General features: G+C 46.2%; 4 protein-coding genes across 4 annotated transcripts; 2 read left to right on the top strand and 2 right to left on the bottom strand.

Annotated features, from left to right (window-relative positions):
* Positions 1–2,152: 2,152 nt before the first annotated feature.
* N7471_010790 (uncharacterized protein) lies at positions 2,153–2,450 on the bottom strand (the record flags this gene model as incomplete). The annotated part of the gene is made up of 2 exons (XM_057283509.1): positions 2,153–2,335; positions 2,442–2,450. The coding sequence occupies 2 exons, from the start codon at positions 2,448–2,450 to the stop codon at positions 2,153–2,155; spliced, it is 192 nt and encodes a 63-aa protein (XP_057132488.1).
* A 1,761-nt stretch (positions 2,451–4,211) lies between these two features.
* Positions 4,212–4,751, top strand: N7471_010789 (uncharacterized protein; the record flags this gene model as incomplete). Its single annotated transcript, XM_057283508.1, has 1 exon — positions 4,212–4,751. The coding sequence occupies one exon, from the start codon at positions 4,212–4,214 to the stop codon at positions 4,749–4,751; it is 540 nt and encodes a 179-aa protein (XP_057132487.1).
* Positions 4,752–9,301: 4,550 nt separating this feature from the next.
* On the top strand, positions 9,302–9,667 carry N7471_010788 (uncharacterized protein; the record flags this gene model as incomplete). Its single annotated transcript, XM_057283507.1, has 1 exon — positions 9,302–9,667. The coding sequence occupies one exon, from the start codon at positions 9,302–9,304 to the stop codon at positions 9,665–9,667; it is 366 nt and encodes a 121-aa protein (XP_057132486.1).
* A 6,600-nt stretch (positions 9,668–16,267) lies between these two features.
* Positions 16,268–16,827, bottom strand: N7471_010787 (uncharacterized protein; the record flags this gene model as incomplete). The annotated part of the gene is made up of 2 exons (XM_057283506.1): positions 16,268–16,292; positions 16,313–16,827. The coding sequence occupies 2 exons, from the start codon at positions 16,825–16,827 to the stop codon at positions 16,268–16,270; spliced, it is 540 nt and encodes a 179-aa protein (XP_057132485.1).
* Between the last annotated feature and the right edge of the window lie 1,403 nt (positions 16,828–18,230).

Below are 18,230 nucleotides of genomic sequence, written 5' to 3'. Positions count from 1 at the left end.
TTACCCCGGCAAGATACCCCGTCAAGTGGCTCTCAAAACACCGAATTCAGCACTCCAAAAACAGCTGAGAGAATTCGAAGAATCAGCAATCGTCTTTATCAATACGATCCTACCACTCAGCGTTTTAAAGATGGGCTAGCAAAGCTTGCAAAGGGTGCTGAAGCGCAGGCTTTGTTAGCTCTCCAGCTACAGCGGGAATTCGATTCTACCCAGGCTATTATGGGGGCACGCCATGCCAGATATGACAATTCTCGCCGTCATGTACAGATCACCGGTATCATCAATTCCACCCAGGTCAAAAACATGAAGTATAAAGAATATAAATTGAGTGAAAAGGCCGATCAAGAAAAGACGAAGCGGAAGTGGAAGAAGGTGTTGATCGAAATCAGGAAGCATGGAAGAGCCAAAAAAACGCCGGGGAGGCTAAATTGATGTTGTATTATGGCAGTAAAATGGCTAATTGATTTATCTACTATTTTTAATCAATTAAATTACTATGTTGTAGGGTAGTAAATGGTGGTTGAAGTATAATATATAAAAAAGGTGCTATTTGGGTGATCCCTACTATTTGGTTGGCGGACCCTCGCTAGCGAGGGTCTGTAATTTTGGTAAAAAATGTAAGGGCCGGTTACATTCCAAATCGAAATTCTTACTCTCCTCGCTCTCTACTGGGCGCACGCATTCCTGTCTACTCCCTCATATTTCCCAGGGGTACTTTTGCTTGCTTACTAATGGTGATCTGTCACATTGCGTTATAAATAAAATGTAACAGCGCCGTACCTTATCAAACACGTCTAATCTTAGAGTCACGAGTTATGTGCCTGACAGGGATAGAGCCGTCGCCCACCTTCTGGGAAAACTTGGCTTTTCCGTGACACAACTCCTTTTCGCACTCTGTTTGCGTTATGTCACTCTCTGACGATTCGATCGCAGAAATAACTGCTTCTTTGCTGAACAGAATTCGACTGAGTACCAATACTTTCGCTGAGTTTGAGATATTCTTCGCTAAAGCCAACGCTTTTAGTCGATTATGGAGTGGGTGGCGATCTTTGACCGATCCTGCTCCCCCAGCAAAGGACGGTTGGGTGGCTGTCTGCGTGATATTCGTCTCGAGCGGGGTAAGCTGGACTCCAAAATGGGGCTTTGCAAGGCAGATATTTTAGCTGATCACATAACCATTTAGTCTCGTTATCCGGTTTACGATCATATTCCTCAGGTTCCTCTTGGTCAGAAGCAAGAGTTTCTAGCTATTATGAAAGTGAAATCAGAAAAAATTGGACTCGGATACGAAGATATCAAAAGAAACCGACCGCTTAGTTGTGAAGTTGACGAAATCATTATTCCCCGAAGAAAGTTAGGTCATGTGTGTCAATCTTTGTAAGGCGTCGTCACGGACTACCATTAATAAGCAATCAAAGTACCCCAAGGATTTTCGAGGAAGCAATCAACAAGCATTTACCTTGCTCAACGTGAGGAGACTTTTTATCATGAGAAAGCAAACTGGAAGAATGCGAAAATCCTGGCTGGCCTAGATGGAACTCCACAAAGCTAAAAGGCAAACTCCAGGATTTGCTTTTAACTATAGGATTCGTACGAAGTTTGCCTGTCTTATTAAGCACCTGTTATTAGGCTGTTGATTTATAGAGATGTAGTAAATATATACTAGATGTGTAGTGGGAACATACCCTAGAGTGAGGTACGGTCGCACCCCATCAAAAATAATTTTAAATTTTTGATCGGCCACCACACCTTTATGGCTTAATTAAACAGTCCAAAATTTGAGGACCATAATCTCCGAGGCATAACTTAGAACCGTACAAATTTTGAGGTCGATCCTCGTACGAAAAGTAATTCCAGTCTACTCATGAAAAGTATTCCAGTATACTCATGGCCCCACTTTTTTCTCCCATAGTAAAGCAAAAACCCTAATTCCAGTCTACTAGACTGCGCCCACCCCCATGGGATAGGGTACTCGATCCACCAACTACACCTTCAAAATCCACGGTGAAACCTTTTTGTCTGACAAGCTCTGTGACAGCTAGTCTCATTTGTAGTTCTAGTAAACCCAAGAGAAGCCACTTCGTCCAAGAACTTCTTCTTGAATAGAGTCATGTGATAACAAGCAAGAAGATTCATCCCAGTGGTGCTGCGTTCACACAGTGGCTGAAGAATCCTGTCCCTGGCCCTGGAATTCATGCGTGACGGTCACAACCGCTCGCTGGTCTTCAGGGACGCCATTTTCGGCAAGATGCCTGACAGCCTCATCCAGAGTTGAAAAGGATTTGTGTTCATTGCCAGGATAGCCTCTGATTAAGGGTTCGACTTCGCTCCTATCCTGAATTAGTTAAGGAACTTTAGAACCGTCTCATTCATATTAATTACCAGGACAAAAATATTCCGGGAGCCGGAGAACGCCCTCGACAGACCGCATAGTATCTTACCCTGACCATGACTGATTTCCAGAGACTTCGTAGTCAGGGTTTCGAGTTGAAAGGACGTGTAGACGACGTATATATTGTCAAGTTCAAAGGTGATAAATAGTCGATTTCAGCGGCTTATTATGAACAAATGAATATCTGGCTCACTTGCAAAGACACCAGATTAATACGCCATAAGGAATCCATACATACATATATCCCAGACAAATATGCACACTGAAATAAAAGAGCGGTAAGATTCGTGCTTACACAGACGCCGCCAAGGGTGGCGAACAAGGAGCATGAATCGCCAAGTAGGGCGAATTTACAATGATCGAGATAATTTCCCCTTGCTGATAATTTACTGTAAGGGGTCACCCGAACTGTAAGGCGCGGCACTCTCCTAAGCCGTCAACCCCGTCTCAGGTGTTCTTCTCATATTTGATGCGAAATCGATTGACCTGGTGTTGCACAAGCAGGGCGAGCAGACAACTGTTTGCGTCGGCTTGCGTAGCCCCTCACTTAATGTGATTCATATCAACGTAGAGCTTTTACATATGAATCTGCCCTTCCAGTCGATTTTTATTGTGCCCCATCAACAGTATAGCAAATGTACCAATCCCAACCACGAGTTGCACAAATTTAGTAAACCTACTGTCTTTAATATCAAAAGCGCTGTACGCATTCGATGGCACAGTAGCCTGCTCTACTAGGCGTTCTCGGGATCACAGATGAACAACGTGTACTTGGCCCCATCTACAGTACTCAAAATTACAGCGTAGACAAGGGATTGTTGGAATACAGAAGTACAAGAGGGCCAAGAAGGCCTGACAAGTACAGGGGCAAAGAACAGCCATTAAAACCACCAGTAGGGTGCAACTGCTCGGAGCAGGAGGGAGTAGTTTTTGCAGGAACGGTTAATGTCGGAAAGCAAGGGCCAGGACACACAGTGCTTGTAGTTACAACCTATCTTGGGCCACAATCACTTTGGGTTAAAGAATTGGGCCTAAAGTTTGACCCACTTACGATTAGAGTCAGTTCTAGCCATAGGGTGATTAGGTTTTATCGAGTTCTGTGGTCAAAAACACCTGTCAATCAGGCGAGAGAGAGAGTTTGGGCGTGAGGCGTTCCATCACGAAGCATATTAGGCCGACACCGAACTGAAATTGAATACAAGAAGTTGATACATGTTATGAAAGGCATCGTCGCTCATCCATGGGAGTCACCCACCATGGGTGAGGGTAAGTACCCTAGGTAAATGTGAGAACTCGCTTCCTGACGGGCAAGCTATGCAGATCATAGCTGTTGTGATTTGAGGCTGTCGCTGCTCAGGAATGAAGCCGCAATCCTAACCTCCCAAACCCTGACCCCTACATCATAATTATCACTGTAAATATACATTTGCTCCCGAATTCCTTTCGCTGCCTAACCATATCTGGAAATATATATCTTCCTGAATACACTCGTAATCTCTTCAACTCTCCAAATTTATCAACCCATTTGTATATATATATATATATAAATCTTGCACCTTCGAAACAATACACTAAACCCCTCCGACCTCGATCCATGCCCGCCGTAACCATACAAATTCCACCGCTAATTTAAACACCTCCTCCGTCCCATGTCTTGATCCCAAATACCGCACCAACCCGTCCTGGTCCTCAATCGCCACCCCGTGCGAATGTAACCGCCGTGCCCACCCTTTGCGTACCTCTTGCGCCGCACTATTGCCGCCCTGGGGCCCAAACACCATCATGGCAATCGCACTGATCATCACATTCCGATATAAACATGGCCCGTGGCTCTGGAACGCCTTGCATATCGTCTGCGGCAACCCACATTGGTAACAACCACAAAACTTGGCCCAATGCCCGCGAATCTCCTTCCGTACTACTATCATCCACTGCCGTGCCTCCTGGTGCCCGGGCTCATAACACTGGAATAACTCGTGGTCGTGCCGTCTGCCGCCCTGCTGGCATAAAAAGCACCGTTGTAACCACTGCCCCACCTGCTGTTCTAAAAACCTTTCTTGTGGCCCGATCGGCTGCTGCACCTGCTGGAGTGATATCCGTGCTATCTGCCGCTCTTGGTCCTGACGCTGGAACTCCTGGATTGCCGTCTGCTGAATACGTGCCCGCTGGGGACTACGCGCCTCGGGCTGGTCAATGCCGCTCGTTTCCCTATCTGGACCGTACTGGTGGTCCTCGATGGGACCGATCGGAACTGGGGGGGTGCCCGGCGCCCTGGACCGCTAACCTGGCCCTGGAACCCTTCCGATTCATCGTCCGGCTCACTGGTAATCGGCTCACTGGTAATCCGCCTGGCTATTGACTGGCCGGGACTACCAACCTGGGACGGGAATATCTCCGATCCCTCGTCGCTTTCACTGCCCACCGGGTCGGCTTCAACCGATAATTCCTGCCTGGGACTGCCGACCGCCCGTTCGGATCCCTCGTCGCTGAAAATATTGGCATGCCCGTCGAAATTCTCTTCACGAATCCCACTGATGGCCTACCGCACTCGGTATCTGGCCGCTTTCCGTAATCGTGCCTGGGCCACCCGACTTCCTAACTGCGCCGCCCGGATCGTGTCCCGGGTCACCCATCGCGCTGGGTCGACCTGCCATATCTCACTGGGGTCGGCGTTATCTTCGAACGGTGTGACTGGCGTATCGTGCATGGGCTCGTCGCTGGAATCCTCCGTGTCGCTCTCACTGCCTTCGACCATGCTATCCATATCGGTATCTATATCGGTATCTATATCGACTGCCACGTCGACCCTGGCCGCACTCGCCGTGCCGGCCATCTCCTCCTCGTGCGCCAGCCAATCCGGATCACATCCATCACACATCTGCTCCGCTTGACCGTGATCGCCGCAATGACTTCGTCGGTATCCATTCACCGTGCCGTCTAAATACCCATCTAATATATATCTTCGACAACTGGGATGCTCCGCCTCCATATACTGTTGGATACGTCGCACCTCATCCTCTGGTGTGTCCTGGATCGTATACTCTGGCACTTGCGTCTCCGCCGGTTGGATAATGATCGCCTCGCTGCGCTGACCGTCACGGCCCGCACGACCGCTCTCCTGCGCGTAATCCATCAACGTACGTGGCTGTCCAATATGGATGATGCAACGGATGTTGGGAATGTCCACGCCCATACCCAATGCGCTGGTGGCCACGATCACCGGCGACTGCCCGCTCTGGAACTCGCCCAACACCCTCGCCTTGTCTAACTGCTGGCTGTGGTATATCCCGCACCCCAGCTCGCTTGCTAATGTCTGTCCCGTCCGGACTACCGACGTGTATACGATCACCTTGCCCGGTCGACTGCGACGGATACGGTCACGGATTATGGACAACACCGGCGGTGCCTCGATCCAACGATCCCCAAACATATACTGGCGGTCCACTATGGGACGAACGACCCGGTATGCCACGTTGCCGCGACATGTGCGCGCACGGAACAACTGTACCTTCTCGCGGGTCGTCTCGATACGCATGAACATCTTGCCCTCCTCGCGGGGTGGTAATGTCGCTGTCATATACACCATCTGCACTCCAAACCCACTTAACCGCCCCAGTCGGGCCATAACGGGCCGGAAATCCTTCTGGTCGTTCAACATGACGTGGCACTCGTCAATGACAATCCGATCTAATCGGTGCTGCATCCTCTGCCGGTTTAAAAAACTCGTGAAATCTGGACCCAACGCGGACTCGGGCGTGACCAGCACGATATTGGCATCGTCGGCCGGCTGGCGGCTCTCCCATTCAATGCATCGGATATTCAACCGCTGGCATCGTCGCTGCATATCGCTGCGTAATGCGATCAACGGGACAACCACTACCGTGGTGCCACCGGCCACCCACGCGGGTAACATAAACAACACACTCTTACCGCCGCCGGTGGGCATCACTGTGATTATCGGACTCTGTCCGTGCTGGATCGCCTCAATCACGGGTCCTTGGACACCGCGGAACCGGACCAGCTCGTCACCTATCATCTTCTGTAACTCGGGCTGCATGGGTGTCTCCTGTAACTTCCAACGACGGTCCTGACGACTACGCTCCGCTTCCATCTCCCACGGCGACGGCTGGCTGGCTCCACGGGGGTCCACGGTCTCACTATCGCCGTATACGAAACTTAAAAACCGGTGCCAATCCGTGCTCGATAATCGGAATAACTGCCGTCGGTGTGCTGTGGTGACCGAGGCGCTGTGGTTGTGGGGAGATGATATCGGCAGCTATGGCCACTGCGGGTCGTCTGAGAGATGTGCTGCTGAAGATGTCAGACAATAGTATTGTGCACCTAGGCAATATTCACAGCAATATTTTCAAATGAAATATGTTTCGCCCAGGATCATATATTCGACTAGCGCTACTTTTACTGAGGTGCTGTTAGGTTTTCCGGTACGGAACTGGAAACGTCTCTCTCAACACACATGTTCGAAATTTCAACAAAGTAATGAACTCCTTAGCTCAGTGCCAGATTTTGTTTGGTCGGTGTCACACCTGCCGATATGAACCATGTTCTCAAAACAGGCCACAATCCCACGGATGTGTTGTTATGAAATGCATGCATGACCGAGGCTAGTTAAATCTTTAGAATGGGCGACATTCGAGGATCCTGTCATTATCGATATGGGTCGGGTAAGACGAATAGTAGAAAATTAGGGGGATTTTATTGAGGAAGAAGTCGAAATCTCATCTTATGTTTCCTAGCTTTTGACTTTCACTTTCAAACACTATAGTGGTATATAAAGATGGAAGATCAATTATTTACTCGACCCTACGAATTGCCAATCATTGTCTGCAAGAAATGTCAGATTGCAGTACGACCGAGAGAGATTATTCAACACCTTCCCGGCACTCACTACCGGCTTCCACTAGCCACTGCGAAGAAGACTAGTGAAACTATATATCAATGGCTCGGCGTACAGGCCTGCGGTCAGTGGATCGTACCTATGATAGTGACTGAGTCAATCACTGGGCTTGCAATTTATAACGATGGCAATTTATGTAACCGATCATCAGAGTGCCTGCCTATAGTATTTAGTTTCAATATCGTTCACTCAATCGTGTGGATATTTGCCATTAATAAGGCTCTGAGTTCATAACATGAGCTCCTCTTCGTGCGGAGCACCAGATACTCCAACACCCCAACATCGAACCACCTGGAGATACTTCTGACAGTAGGACATAGCCGGAGCCCCGACCAGGCCACCTTTACTACATAGATCAAAGGTCCCTGCGTCTCTACCTTGAAATGGCGGTCAACTGCTACCAGGATCTGTCGCATGCGTTATGTGGCGTATGAAGGGGACGAAACTTGCCCAAGGCCATGTGTACTATTGTTACACAAAATGGGACATACTGTGTAACATCAACATAGTGGCGCTGAATAGCACAGGCCTCGGTTCGCCAGAGGAATAGACGGTTTCACGTAGCGACCGTGATGCATCACCCCGAAAAGTCCAGCCCATTAGGGTTGGTATCATGGCAGCGTCCATATTATTTTTTCGAGGCCAAAATTTCAAAAAGTGGATTGTGAAGGTTCCGAAATTCATCCATATCAATTTCAATCCGATTGGAGTGCGCGTTCAGGAGTTGGGAAGCCCCATTTCATAGGTACCCAAATCCATATTGTTGCCATTAGGGCGTCATTCTAGGGGGCAATTCCTGCACAAGGAATAGCTTCTAGCCCGGTCAGAAGCCCTTGACTCGTAATTGAATTCCGTAATGACTCATGATCTGTCTAGCTTTATGGAAAAGCATATAGTTTGTCCCTCGTTAGTGGAGGTTTTTAGGGGAGCGAACCATGACTCGACACGTCTGACGCGATAACTTTGGCGGTTAGCCGAAGCCAGTGACTGGCGGGCTATTTTGGGGACACTTTAATGTTCAGCTTTGAAGTACAGGTGGCAGCAGACATGAGCTGGGAAACTAGCGCCCGGTTTCCAACTTAGGTTTAGCTTTTACGTCTAGGGGGACACTTGTAAACGAGAATGGGTGTTCGAGCCACGGCCAATCAAAATGCATTCCTCGGCTTCCTGAAATCTCCAAGGCGATGGATGTGCATAGGAGCTAACTACGTTGAGTGAATCGGTAATATAGTCCTTGCGTCTGTCCTGGAGTGCTTATCTAATGAGAGATCTCGACATTTCATTTAAGAAAGTACCTCCAATAGAACTGCCTTGCCGATCAAACGTTGGAGTTGCCGCTTCCCTTCTCTGCATTTTTTCAGACGATATAAATAAACAACAAACACCGATTGTTTGCAACATGCTTGGTGCGACAAACGTGAATCTGAGGTATTTTTTTTACCCAATTGGTAATACACCAGCCGTGAATGTGTTTAATTGTCGAGTGCCTCCGCCAATACATAAACTTGAAGAGGAACAGGTCAAGATCTTGTTCTTGGCATGTGGAGATCCCAGAAACTTACTTTTTACCCTTTGGTGCAAGCCAATACAAGGTACAATTATCATGCAAATAAGATTCTATTATAGCTGACCTAAGATTCTAGATGAACACATCAAGTGGGAATTTACTTGTTGTGATATCGAAACTGCGATCATAGGTAATCACGCCTGTTTATTTTCCCCGTATCGCGCTAATCGTAGGCTTTTCAGCGCGAAACATCATCCTATTCTCCCTTATCGTTGACAATGCACCAAGTGCTTCAATATGGAAGATCTTTTACCACTTCTTTGTTACGAACTCTGACGTCGCAATAATAAAGAGTCAGACAGACAAGCTTCTATCTAACTCAGAAACGCTTGAGATATGGTCCTGCTCAAAGTATGGCGGCTTCATCAAATTTTTGAGTCAAGATACATTATCTCGTCTTCGTGCATTCTGGAAACAGTACTCTAGTATGGCAGGTTTGGATGCTGACAAGGCAGCTTCTTTTGAGGAGGATGCAAGGGAAGAAATTCAGAAAACGCTGAAAAGAACCCACGAGGAAGATGTTATTTTTCTTCAAGGCGTTCGTTCAGCGACAGTTCATTGGGTGCGTGCGTTGCCCGTACTCTCTTCGTGCTTTCGCAAATTCTGGGAAACCGGCGTCGTTGCCGGAAATGCCACAGACTTACATGATCTAGGAGAAGGCGGATACGGACGCGTGAATCCGTTGTTTGCCATCTCTTCAGCGCCAACTGGAAAATTTGCAGTTCACTACGGCAGCGACCCACTACTTGCATTCCACCTTGCCAGCGCATTCGATGACGAAACATGTTCGTAACAAGATATAGGAACGAAAATTGTCGCTCTCGCAAAATTTCAGTTTTCGGAGTAGTGCACTGCCCTGAAACATCAGGTACACTCCGGCACTCTCCAAATTAGATTCTTTTGCGAAGATGCTTTACGGCTTTGCTATGAGCTACAAGACTCTCACAGTTCAGCAAATGTAATTCCAAAACTCGTGAGGGCATACACCTCTCCATGGAGCTCCACAGAATTGAATCTCCTTGACCTGAATCGGCCTATTGAAAGGAGGCTGTTCGATGTTATCGAAACGTCAAACCTCGTTGATCATGTTGGAATGCTTAATGTTCTACCTGCAGTTGTACCGCTATTATCAGGACGAGTTACCTCAGTACTGTTCACAAATAGCTTGTTACGGGCGGCGGAGGATATCACAGTAGCACTGCCAGCTCTACTTTGCTCGGATGTTGCTGCAATATCTTTGATCCTTGGTCTCTCACCATCTGGACATCTCATTCCATATACAGCTTCTGCTGCTGGGCTTGAGGAGGTACTAGATCTCACGGCTTCAAAGAACACTGGGCGCCGGGGTCAGTACCATATGGAGATTTCATGGAGGGTCCCCAGCTTTGGTGATTCGATCCAAGCACATGACTGTTCTACCTCTGGCTATCAGCTTGTGTATCAGTTCGACCAACTAGCCAGATATTTCTTCAAGCTTTACCTGACAATGTTCAGTTGTGAAGATATGGGGTCAATGATGGAGTCCATGATGCGTCAAGCAAGATCGCCACTTTCTGTAGATCTCCGGCACTACAATCGCACGACATTCGTCATACTTCTTTTTTTGGCAAAGAAACGTGTCCAAACCCATTTCCATATAGGTTAAAGGATGTGAGATCACACGACAAGGTCCAACTTTGATTCTGCCCCACTTATGTTCTCCAGTATTAATGTAAGAGGGCCACATTACGACAATGTATTGTGACCGTGTAGTATAATACCGCATTATCGGAAATTCTTTGATCCGCTGGGCCCAAATATATGACCATTCCGATTCAAAAATAACTATTGCTGGCTTCCCCGTTCAGGGTCGTTTTCCATCTCGCAGTGCTTGGAAACCAACCTTAGGGTTAATACTGTGACTCTGAATCCTTCCATGGGTATTACAGACACAGCGACCTTAGCTCTGTCTAGTCTAACGTATATATGAGGTGCCAAAATAAGGCGGTGTGCCGAAACTTCATATAGATACCTTCATCACAACTGAAGATAGAGTCGTCAAATGAAACTATTATCGTAGAGAAATATGTCATGGATTATCATCTGCCTCTCCAATTGGATACTATCTACTTTCATATCAATAATACAGAATACACACCGAGGGACTAGAAGTATTTCTCGCTCCAGCGTCACAGGGGCCGGGAATGTCAAATTTTTTAATTACTTATAATTTCAGGTCGATATTACCGGACTACGCCACTAAGGTACTTCTTAAAACGCAAGTATAACGAAAATGAGCAACGCATGAGAGACAGAATTCAGATCCTGTTACGTCGAATGAACCTATTCTGCCATTAAAATCGTAGGTGCGCTGCCGCATGTCATCATAGCTTTCAGAAAGAAATTTTGTATTCTTGATAACTTACGCGACAGCGACAACGGAAACGTCTTGGTTTGCTACTCTGTCATGTCCGAGCTGAAAAAATCTCCACAATCCCCAGTGTTCTCACGACCAACATACTGATATTTTCCAACAAGCCCTTCCTCAATCCTACTAATCCCGACGATCGGAAGCCGGGTTTTACCTAGCGGAGGTATACTCGCTCCAAGGACGCTCTCACGTGGAGGATCATCGACATACGCGTGCCAAAATATACCATCTGCACCGGGGGCAAAATACGATGCTACTGTGTCCAGAGCGGGTGAGTCCGCAAATAGTTGCGCAGTCATTAGCCTCCCAATGCCTCTGACGGGACACGTCGATTGCGTTCGCCCACATTGCCAACACAAAACTACCGTGGTAAACATCACGCGCTTCAGCGAATGACTTTCGTCGACGACGCGCTTCCAGCTGCCTTCGCCAATGGTGATAACAACCCTTTCACACGATGCACAAATAAGGACAGTTGCGATTTGCATCATGTTTACTGAACAGGTATAACGAGGGAGAAATGGGATGCCTCTTTTTCGTCTGCTTCTTGCCGCATTTAGTTTCGTCACCTAAAGTATCATATTGAATCGTGACACTCACAGCTTCTCTTGTGAGATACAGAAACAGGCTATAAGGTGAAACAGTGGAGAGACCATGGAAGAATGTAACCTAGATATAGTGTCAGCACAGACAGGTCCGTGAGCAGGGTGTTGAGGGTGACAAGTGTAATAGATTCTAACTTTGTACAGGATTAGAAGCTTGAAAAAGAGTTTCCTGGTGACCAAGTTTTCGAAAGAGATGATAGCGGACTGTAGGGCAAAAAAAGAAAGAGTAAGAGAGAAAGAAAAGGAGCGAGGATACGGTCATGCTGATAAGGTAGGATTTTCGGTCTTTTTTTTCCGAATTGTTCCAGCTGCTGCAGAAGCAAGCACTTTCGCAAGAAATACAAAAAAATCAGTCTGTAGATATCCCGTGCGTCGGTCATAATTATCTTTTCGAAATGCGAAGCAGATGCTTCTCGGTGGGCGTGCCGTCCTGTTCTTAAAGCCTGCATCAACAACTAGTAACTGGAAAGTATGGCAACACTTACTTGACCTGGTCTCACAGTAAAACCTAGATGGGGATGAAGCTCAGAAGGTATTGTGTATGAGATTACATATAACGATAGTTCCTTGTTGCTGTCATTCCAGGTGAGATGGCCGGAATGTAAATTTCACCAAGACTGCAATTTTGTTAGAGTGATTGTTCAGTGACTGGTTCGCCCCGATCTCTCCCGTCCACTGCTGGAATGTGGTTCTCTGCTCGCTGATTAGTGGAAAGTTGTGTCGCTATGACCCCGGCAACAGCGATCTACCTGAGGCAGCAGTGGAAGTTGGCTAGTCTCGCCAAAATTCCAAACCGTAGCTTCCAACAAGTCTTTCGTGTGAAAAACAATATTGTAACCTTCCTCAAAGATGCGTACTTCCTGTGTGAGGTATTGAGCGCCTAAGCGTAATTCATAAATTAACTCGCCTGCTTTTGTCCGTATACCGAATCGACATGGCCTGGTTCGGTTGTCCAAGTCTCGGTCCACGATGACAAGATATGTATCCAGAAATATCAAAGCACTGCAGAAGAATTCATCGCATTCAAATCGGGCTTCAATCTTTCCATTCTTCGTAATTTTGATATGGGACAACAATCCAACCAGAGAAATCCTCTCTTTAGTGAGAATGACGAGAGTACCATCAAAAAAACTCCCCGACAACGTTCCCCCCTTCAAAGTGTGAGCGATAGAGTTGTTTGCCAGTATACGTCATTGCGAGGGTACCATATAGTGTTGAATGAGATAAGATACCATTCAGGCCGATTTCGTGAGTCAGGGTGAAGCTGCGTAGAGAGCTGATGGATTCACTACTTCGACAAATTTTGGGGAAGCGGTAGGATCGGAGCTCCATGTATGGGGGCTTTGTGGTGGGTTAATAGGTCTGGGTTAAGGATTTCGACCCAGAACTGGGTCTGGGGCCCCAGTGAATAGTTATCCCGGTCACTGAGATAGTCACCAGGGCGCACGTGCATACATACATATTTACCTGGCTACCAGCCTCTCTGTATCTAACACACAACACAACAACACACAATCAACTCTCATCAATAATATGATTTAACATACATTTTACGTTCGATGGTTCCAGCGAGAGCCTGAGATTGATGAAAAATGAAACTTGCAATCATGATATACGGGAGCAATTTCGGTCTATCCGTAATGTATTGTCCACTACGGTTGAGCTACGAGTATCCTTGGAGACAATGCATTATCTGGATAAAAAGCACCAGATTCGTTCGACAAGTGGCCTTTCCACTTACTCGACGGTACCGTTGCAGATCTTGTCAAAGTGCTGCGCTTTTCCGACGATGGTGCATACGGAAATCCTGTCGCGGTCGTCGACAATGAATACCAAAAGTCATCTGAACTGCAAGCATACTTTTCCAAATTGCGATCATCTTTTCCGCTCCTGCAGATAGTTACCGGAAAATTTCACATTTGCGCCATTATTGGTGGCAAGAATGTTCATTGTGACTACTTGGGGTATGCTCTTTACCACGAGGCATCTATGGTCTATTTTAGGGAAGAAGACTGTTGGAAGTTCAAAAACGTTTGCCTGCCAATGCCAGGTTCTTCAGATTGCCTGTTTAAGGGCGAGGATTCACTACTCGATTGGCTGAATATAAAGGTTGGCCTGTTTTTGTTCTAGATTATTTTGGGATTCAGATATGGTTTTATCCGATTCGCCATCCACACGCACTCGAATTCTGATCTTCTTCATTTCCCGTGCTATTTTGAAACGCTCGACCTGTGATTTGCGCATGCGTAGTCAATTGCATTACCAGTTGTGAATACGGTTGTACATCCGGGACGGAGTCATTCCCATTCGTACTTTAAATCCACATAACGACAGCCTTTCCTCAAAATGAGATTTCGGTAGACTATTGTATCAATAGCTTCCTCCCCCGCAGCCGTTTCTCGCCCTCAACGCTGGAAGTGAAGATACTTCGAAAAACACGCTAGAAAAGGCACATATATAGCGTTGAATCATTGCGATAATAAATCAATAATAATATTATTATCTTCATATCAAAGAATTTCCATTTCCACCCAAATGACATGGGTCTTGATGTGCATTTCATAGTGGAAAAGTTCCCCACGTAATCTTGCTCGGAAAATCACTGGCTAGACTCTTTGTTTAGGGCAACTAGGGTGCTGCTAGGTCGTTATACTCTGTCATGGAATTGCGGAACTATTAATCTTAAAATATACGTTTCTCCGGAGCACCACATGTGCCCCGGTCTAAGCGGACCGGTAAAATTGATCTCGAAATATGGTTGTGCTATATTTTCGCTAAAGCTAAACAGTGCGTGACAGAAGTGTCCGTCTGCACTCTCCCCCTCTTAGCACCAACGACGTTAACACACCATCAAAAAAATTTATCGAATCCATGACCGAGGTTTTCCTCGCAGGGCTGCCGATTGCGCCGAATGGAGGTTTCGAGCCCTAGAAAAATATCGTCTATAAATCCAAGTCTAGGAAATATAGGGGACAGGTAGAATAGCGTGATACCAGCTACTGAACACACTAATCTGTCTAATTATATATATATCTGTCTAACGTGTTCTGTAAGCGAGCTGGACATGTAAGCCAGCTGGACACTCTAAAACACCATACTAAATGCGATAGGTTGTAACTTGATATCTTACAACCACATTTTTATATTATTTCTTTGCTTGTCGATAGCGATTGATAAGGCTTTTCGGCATTATATAGTAATTTCAAGGAAATATAAGGGCTGCTGCATCACGGTATCGGAAATTACGTGGCTGAGAGCGTGATTATATATATTAATTATTGAATTAGGAAAATTATCTAAGATATTGATAGTGTAGATCACAACTCACAAGTCGAGCACATCGCACTCACCAGGTATGTAAAACTTGAGTAATGTGTGGTATTATCACTTGGTGATAGGTCATTCCAACCCTAGTTACCTCATGCTCGACCCTGGAGCGAGGCTTTCCAAGCATTAAATAGATACATTTTTGGTTTAGTCACCGCACGAAGGGAGCTCAGGATCGGTTACAAGGCATTGCACAGGATGAAATTGTCACTGGGTTCGGGAGCATGAACGGGATATATATTCTGCTCATAGCCGGTCCCGCAATGTCTGAAATACGCTTCATGCTTTTTGTTGAGAATCCAGGTTAATTCTCAGTAATTAACATGGAGCTTTCAACGCTAACCCTAATTCGGCATGCTCTCTACATTACGAATCACTATGCAACCCCCATGCCAAGAGCTTCGAGGTCCTACGGAATCGAGATTAGCGCGTTGATGCAGCTTGCCGTCTACACCACTAATTACTGTATACAACCGCCAGTTTGTTGTATCACAGGGAGTCATTTCAATTCGGGCTACATTCAGTGCTATCACCGCTCTTCTTTCTGTTTCCTTTACAAATTGATAGATTCCAGGGGGAGAAGAAGAAGCCTATAAATATGGGCTTCTTTCTATGTATGAAGAGATTAGACAGTTTTACAATTCCATTTCTGGCACTATATTCATAGTTCCATTTATCTTTGCAAAAGATACTCCTTCTACATGCTGTATAGTCCCTCAGTGTACTATTTCAACACTTTTGGCTCTCACGACCGAATTGATTAGACCTCTCTCCTCACTATTATGTACGGAGGCATCCGTGAAATCAGAATTCTATTAAACGGTATTTTTTCGGTTGAGTTGAACTGGAATGTTCCCCGTGAGAATTGTGGACGGATTGCTCCGTGTAGACAATCTTATTCGCACACGACATAACTGTTGAAAATCGATTCCGGCTCAGCTGTCTACAAGTTGCCGTCTTGAAGGGTGCTGACTCAGTCATAGGCATGGCACAAAGAAGCGAATGTCCCGAGCGATCCGTCAGTATCCTAGAGACAGTCCAAGACATATAGTCAAAGACTGATGCCGATGCCGTATCTGTGAAATACTGAGAATACCCCTTTCGCTCTTGCAGCGTAGATCGGCGGTCAGTTGTTAAAGGCATAGTCTGTGAGAAGCATCTCCATTCAGTTCGAGGGTCGAGTCCTATGTTCTTGCTTGGCAAGTATACTATGTCGAAGAGTGTGAATTTGCCCTGCTCTGGACTTGCGCGAATGGACAGCTCGGCAAACTCCGGCCGGTCTTGTCCGCAGTCGACCTCATTCAGGTGCAGAGTCTCTGAGCGCACGTGGTTATCATCAATGAAAATGCGAACCCCATGATAAAAAATCGTATTACGCTCGCGTGCGTCAAAGATCCGACGGATGTAGTAGAAATTTTGACCATGGACAAAACAGCATGATGTGCGGCCCATGTCACCGATAGTGAAGGTCCCGAGAGACTGGGAAAAGTGTGGGATTGCGGGATCGCTCAAAGAAAAGACCCGAACAGATGCCTCCTGAGCCCCAGGAAGCAAACAGAAAAGATAGTCGTTTGTGTTACGAACGACAGGTGATCCATGAAGAGCGGACATTCTGGCCGGCCACCAGGAGTTTCCCAAGCTGGGGCAATGTTGAACTGTCCACAAAGTGTATTCCCTGCTACGCTCGTCAACCTGGAGAACCGTGAGGATAGAATCACTGTAATGCAGCAATTCAAGACATGAGTTTGTAAGATCCAGGCCTCCTGGAGGTTTGAACATGCGACACTCTTCGTCATGGGTCGAAAGAACATGTATGGTTGCATCCTTGACAAAACATAAGTGGCCTTGTGAATGTGAATAGAGGAAGCTGGGATTGCCGTGACCAAAGACCTGACTTCTAAATTGAACAATTTTGATTCTCTCTGAGATCCTCAATTGCCGTTTGAATACCTCCGCGGGCTCATGGTCCTTCCATTCATCCTGGAGCAAATAGGAGAATCGACTCTGTGGTCAGTTAGTCCAGGGTAGCATCTCGTTTCTGGGGCTAAAAAGTTACATAGCAGTAGAATCCCAAACCGCGCATTAACCGGCAAGTGTCAAAAAGTGCAATTAATTCATGCCATTGGTCAGCTGCGACAAGTTTCATGCAGACCAAGTACCACAGATCCTGTGGGAGGGAAGACATGGTCAGGCTCGTTACTACCCCTACCCTCTACAGTAGAAGAACGCCGGTAGGTTGTGAACAGCGTAAGGTTGACAAAATACTGTGCAAAAAGGGGGTACAGTACGCGTCGGATATGTTTGTACAGGACCAAAGCTATTTTCCTATTTATTGATAGTCTCGCCCAAGGACTTTGTAGAGACTGTAGGTCTTCATAGTTCAGTTTTTCAGGCTATGGAGCTACTATTTAGACCTATAAAAGCTGGGGATCAGAAGGACATCCCCGATGTTCTAAGTTTGTAACAGTTGTTGCATTTTTGGACGTAAATCGAGTGTTCTTTCCAGGATTCGGTGGGAAACTCTCGGGAGAAGGGGATAGATAGTTAACGAAAAAGAGGCTCTGGAGGTTTTACCTTGCTTTGTACCTCCGCAAAAGTATCAAACGGTCGGTGTTTTGTAGTATAAACGCACGAGAGGCGTGAAAGTTATCGCTTTCTTCATTTGTTACTTTACACTGGCCTCAACATATAACGTCCTCTGGTTCTTTAAACATAGAACTTGCTAGAAGGCCTAAAGTTGACAGTGCTTCACGGACCGGGATAAAAATAGGGATGACGAGATTAAATAAAATTTGAACATAAAAATTATAAACGGCCCAATGAAGATAATTTCGGTTATTACTGGCATTGCCGATTTATCATGTTCTCAGTAACCAAATGAATGGGCATGCTATTTACGCAATTCTACTAACTAATAAAAGAAAAAAATATTTTTTTAAATTTAGATTGTAAAAAATATCTCAGACAACTGACGCTAAATATAGAAATTAATATCGGAAAGGGTCAGTGTTGAA

The sequence above is a fragment of the Penicillium samsonianum genome (assembly GCF_028829775.1).
Source record: "Penicillium samsonianum strain IBT 33392 chromosome Unknown utg000006l_segment0_segment0, whole genome shotgun sequence".
Classification (NCBI taxonomy): Eukaryota; Fungi; Ascomycota; class Eurotiomycetes; order Eurotiales; family Aspergillaceae; genus Penicillium; species Penicillium samsonianum.
Note: the sequence above shows the minus strand (reverse complement) of the source record. Positions and strands in the feature narration are given on the sequence as shown.